The sequence below is a fragment of the Populus nigra genome, chromosome 11 (genome assembly GCF_951802175.1).
Source record: "Populus nigra chromosome 11, ddPopNigr1.1, whole genome shotgun sequence".
NCBI classification, from domain to species: domain Eukaryota; kingdom Viridiplantae; phylum Streptophyta; class Magnoliopsida; order Malpighiales; family Salicaceae; genus Populus; species Populus nigra.
Window position 1 is genome coordinate 2,042,553 of NC_084862.1, and position 5,840 is coordinate 2,048,392.

The 5,840-nt window shown below is 36.5% G+C and overlaps 1 protein-coding gene across 1 annotated transcript; it reads right to left on the reverse strand.

Annotated features, from left to right (window-relative positions):
* Positions 1-507: 507 nt before the first annotated feature.
* Positions 508-5,597, reverse strand: LOC133667893 (disease resistance protein RPV1-like). Its single transcript, XM_062087593.1, has 4 exons — positions 4,909-5,597; positions 2,875-3,970; positions 2,462-2,770; positions 508-2,377 (listed from the first exon to the last, which is right to left on the reverse strand). The coding sequence occupies exons 1-4, from the start codon at positions 5,469-5,471 to the stop codon at positions 821-823; spliced, it is 3,525 nt and encodes a 1,174-aa protein (XP_061943577.1). The 5' UTR covers positions 5,472-5,597; the 3' UTR covers positions 508-820.
* Between the last annotated feature and the right edge of the window lie 243 nt (positions 5,598-5,840).

Consider the following 5,840-nt stretch of genomic DNA (forward strand, 5'->3'; position numbering starts at 1 on the left):
AAAATGGTCTACAAGACGAAAGCCAAATTAGTGGATAAAGGCTACAAGCAGAGAGAAGGCATTGAAAGGAGAAGTGTTCATGCTTGGCATGACATCCCTCGATTGAGTTTAAAGGGGAGATTTGTTGAATATTAAACTCAATCTAGATGGTCAAGGAAGGCAACCACCAGCTGCCACTGACCAGCCGCCACTGACCAGCCGCCACCGACCAGCCGCCAGTCGCCTTCACACCACCGTCCATAGCCGCCTTCACACTTGAAGGTTGAATTATCTTGTTTTGAATTCGTGTATAAATAGCTAGCTAAGCTTATGTTATTTTGTGTGGGAGATTAGAGAGAAACACTAGAGAGAAAAGAGAGGGCGTGTATTGTAAGCTTTTGTGTTAATTAATTGTAAGCTTGTGTTTTTGTAATAAAACTTTGTGTTTTATCCCTTCTGAGTGTTTCAAAGCCACCACCAGTGGTTCCTCCCACCAACAGAGAAGGACCTTTGAACTCTGCACACCAGTTTGCTGATAATACAGATAGTTTAATATGACTTGTGGAACCTGAAATAACATCAACTATTTGATATTACACCAGAGAATCCCGCTTTGGGATCTGATTCCTTGGAAATGGGTAACGATTAATTATCTAGTGCATAAGGCTGGTTTTGATGATTTTTTGGGCGAGGTTAGGGACTCTATCAACACTTCAGTAAATAAGGGAGGAAATGTTGTGCAAAGCTCACTAGACACAATTACTTCTTCAATAACATCGATTAAGGAAGGTGCTTCAGAAGCAGTAGATGGTGCCTTGAGTAAAGTATTCTCAACTTTTGATCAAATAGGAGAATTAGTTGGTGATAGATTGACTAGCTTTTCATCTGGTTTGAGTGAAGCCACACAAAAAGCTACTGGCACTTCTGTTGATGTGCTCAGAGTGGGTAGATTTTCATCAAAGTGCAGATACACCCCACAGCTTTTCAACTTGAAAGGCCTTTGGATCTCATTACCTACCTTCCTCGCCATGTTGACCACTTCATGGTGGTAGAATTTAAATGTAACTTCATTGCCGGAATATTTACGTAAACGATTTACCAATTCGAGCTGGTAACGTAGAGCCATGTAATGTAGAACCATGTGATCCGAGTCACATGTCTTCATTTGAGATGGTAGATGACATCTTTCCCCGGAAGCTAAGACGACTTCATCATCACCATCATGCTCACCGTTTTTACTCTTAACATGGTAATCAAGATATAAATTAACATCAATATCATCATCGACTTTATAAGGCATGTCATGGGAGGGAAGAGGGAGTAGAAAGACAAGGCAGAAAGCAATTCCCTTGAGCTGATGACAATTGGACGGCAACTGCATGGTGAGTGAAGATCCAATTCCTTTGTCACCGAACCATTCTGGAATTTCACTCCCCGGTAGTACCATTTGAATACCGCCATCTGGGATCTCCTCTCCGGACTGTAACACAAAAGTCACATTTCGAAAATGTGATGAAGCAAGCAAGAAAGAGAGAAGAAAGAAAGACAAGGGGGTTAAGAGAGATACCTGAATTTTCAAATGCATTGCTGCTACCAGTGGTTTCTGATCCAATTTGAAGCAATTTGTAAAATCCAATCCTAACTCTAATCTACCGATATTGATGCTTGATGTCACGGTTTCTAGTGATGCACAGTCATGTGTTGTTAGATAACGAAGCGAAGGGGGAAGCTCAGGTAACGCTTTAATCGGCGTTCCATCTAAATTTAGAAACGTCAAAGATATCATATGCTTAATTAATGATGAGGGTATCTCTTTAATGCCTGTTTTACTCAACTTAAGGCTATGCAAAGATTCCATAGGCACTGTGATTTTTGGGAGGCTCTCAAGTTTTGAGCAACCACTCATATCCAACACTTCAAGTCTTGTGAGAAACTGGATTGACGAGGGCACCTCTTTAATAGCAGTTCCCCTTAGATCTAATATTTCTATATCCCCTGAAATCTCTGGAAACTTGGTGATCTCTGGGCAACCACTTAGACAAAGACGTTCCAACTTGCCAGTAACTGATTGTGGAACTTCTTTGATTGAAGTTTGTTCCAACCATAACCATTCCATATTTTGTGAAATCGTTGGACACGTGGTCACATCTAGGCACCGACTTATAAGAAGGAATCTGAGAACCTTTGAATCAAGCATTGGAAAACTTCTAAGATTATAGCAACGAAAGAGATAAATTTTTTCCAGCTTGTCAAGATATTGAAGAGATGACGGAACCTCGGTTAAACTTGGACAGTCCGTAAGATCTAAGGACACTAAATTTTTGGCCATTGATAGATCTGGCAATTCCGTCAAATGTGGAGAGTCAGATAGGTCAATTCTTCTTAAATTCCCAACATCCTGTCAACAGAAAAAGGCATGATTAGAAAGTTAGCACCTCCAGCTTCATATTTCTGATCATAATCTGTAGCTATTAAATCATACCTTTACTCCTGTCCAAAGTTTTACAAGCTTGCTTTTGCTTAGGTGAAGCTCGACAAGGTGTTCAGCACGAAAAGATGGCGGCAAGGATTTCGAAGGGAATCTAGACCATAAAAAATATCTCAGCTCATTAGGAAGATATTCAAGGCCAGTAGGAGGAAGGTGCAATATTTTATCTTCTTTGGAGTAACGACTGAAATAGATATTGAGAAATCGAAGACCATCCATCATTGCGAATGCATCAGATTTCAAGTGTATCTGTCTCGATAACATGGACATGTCCAAAGATATGCCTTTAATTTTTTGAGTTCCCTGTTAAACAAGAATAAAGAATAAACAAACAATAATACAATCTACTCAAACACATCAACTTTTGAGCAAATACATGAACGACAGTTAATGGCTGTAGCTTTAACCTTATTTTCCTCCAATACTTGAACGACATCAGGAGGATGACTTAACCTGCTACGTTCGCCAGGAAAATCAGATTCTGCACGAACAATGTTAAATGCCATTTCTTGTAGTAAATCATGCATTTCTAGCTTGTCACGATGAAAGTAATCCTTTGCAGTACTTATGAGACACTTATCAATAAGCGTGCTTATATCAAAATTCACAGATCGACCATATAAGCAATCTAATATTCCTGTTGCTTCGCCTTGCATCCGTCCTTTGAAGAAATGTGCTATGTCAAGAAATATGGGTTTTTGTTCTAAATCCAACCCATCGTAACTAATTCTCAATGCCCTTTCGATTTGAGGGTCCAGAGCTAGTTTCTTCAATGCACTGCGCCATTCTTCGATGCTTTTATCATAGAGAGAGGAACCCAAAACTTTAAGAGCCAACGGATTGCCTTGTACATGCCTTACATTCTTTATTATCAAGTGTCTTTGATCAATTGTGGGGATGCAATTCTTCAAGGCTTTTGAGCTAAAGAGTTGAATAGCGTCTGCATAGTTCAACCCCTCAACCTCGTATGTCTCATCAACTACATTCTTAAGCAGTTGCTTGTTCCTACTTGTTATGAGAACTTTACTGCCCGAACCAAATGAACTGTTTCGTCCATCAAGCAAATCTCTCCATTCATCCAAACGCATTGAATCATCCACGTCATCCAGAACAATGAAAACCTTAATTCGACGAAGTCTATCCCTCACAAAAGAATCTAGAAAACTCAAGGAGCCCATAGTGTTCAGAGTTTCTTGGCCAAGCAGCCGTTTAAGAAATCTTCTTGGCAAATCAGATTGTTGCCTACAGTTTGCAAAAAAGATTCTTTCAAATCGAGAATGAACCTTGTTGCATACAGCTTCAGCAATCGTTGTCTTACCGATACCACCCATTCCCCATATCCCTACAATGAGAACATCTGGAGATTCCATATTTAACAAAGACTCAACTTTGCTAACACGAACATCAATTCCAAATAGACCCGTCGTAGTGTGACTTGAAGACATGGCATGCAATTTTTTCAAAACATCTCCAACGATATTCTTAATAAATTCGGACTCCAGCCTGGCAAATAAGAAGAACACATAGAAACATACTCACTCCTTAGTAGCAGGCACGCATGAGTAATTGAGCATCATTATTGGCAATGGATAGTGCTAATGGAACACATGAATCGATGATAACATTGAGTTCAGTGATATGTAAAAATACATGACATTCTATATTAATCAAGCGTACGTTGAAAACTGGAAACTACATGTAATCAATTAAATGCAAATGCATATGATATTGTTTTCTCATATCATCCTTTTCACCTCAAATAAATAGAATATTATTTAACGACAAAAGAAAACATTGTCTGTCCTTGTAAAATTTACCGTAAGGATCAAAAAATATTTTTCAAAAATATATTATTTTTTATATAAATACATCAAAATAATCTTAAAAAACTAAAAAAATATTTAAATTAAAAAGAATAATTAAAAAAAACATTTTGAAACATAAAACAAACAACCACTTAATATATATCAATACAAGCCTTAATATTTATACCAGCGTTTCGCTACAAATAATATATTTTTTTTAAATCATTTTTAATATAAACATATTAAAATAATTTAAAAACACTAAAAATTAATTTAAAATAAAAAAATAAAGTTTTTACAAAATATTTTAAAACACAAAAACAAACAACCACTTAATATCTATACAAACATTTCGCTATAAATAATATTTTTTTATTGTTTAAATATTTTTTTAATATAAATACATCAAAATAATCTAAAAATATAAAAAAAAAATTAATTTTAAAAAAAACATTTTAATACACAAAACAACCAACCACATAATATCTATATAAGTGTTTCGCTATAACGTTTTCAAAATCAAATAAAATAAATATGGATTCACAGAGCTCATCATTCTCAATAATTTTAAATTAAATTTCAAATCCTCAACAAATGAACGAATATTTTCTCATGGGATATATTTCAAGAGCTTACTCAGAATTCCCTAAGCTCCATCCAGATAGATTGGCTGCAGCCGTCAAAGCGTCTCTGAAGCTCTGCTCTTTGTCCATCGTCAAAGCTTTCTTCTTTATCAATCTAGCCAATGCATCTCCAAAGCTTCGTGTTTGATTTCTTACATGGGATGGATCCACCTTGTAGAATACTGGAATAACTATCTGTCCATTATTTCTTCTACGCTCAATAATCTTTGCAAGCTCCTCCAAGCACCATTTGGAAGATGCATAGTTTTCAGAAAAAACAATCACAGAAAGCTTGGCCTCTTCAATTGTTCTCAGAAGTGATGCCGAAATCTCATCTCCTCTCCGAAGCTGATAATCTATGAAAGCTCGGATTTGTTTCCGGTCCAAAGCAGCATAGAGGTGGCTGGTAAAACCACCACGGGTGTCTTCTCCCCTGAAACTAAGGAAGACATCATGTTTAATTACTTGTGGCTGGGCGGTGGTTAAGGTGGAAGGAGTAGATGGCGATGGAGAAACATGGGGGTTTCGTATGATGAATCTCCAGATATAAGCAAACACTTCGAAGAAACAAGACATCAAATCCAATAATGGAAATTTTCTTAGGCTTTACGTGTTTAAGACCCTGGCTTAGGCATATTTATAGTTACAATAATGGGGGCATCAAATCCAAGAATTTTCTTAGAACATTACAAAGATTGCACATTGTTGATTCCATTGTTAAAAATCAAAAGCATATATATATATATATATTCTTGTTTATCATCTCACAGCTGTGGCCTGTGATAGATAACTTTTTTAATATTTCAAATGTATTAGGTATTCACTTGGCGGAGTAGCAGATCTTCTCTTTAACTTTTTTATTATATATTTTTTAAAAACACTAAACACTTCTGTCCCACGTCATTCTTTAGTCTATTAATTTTTACTTCAAATTCTTTTATAATT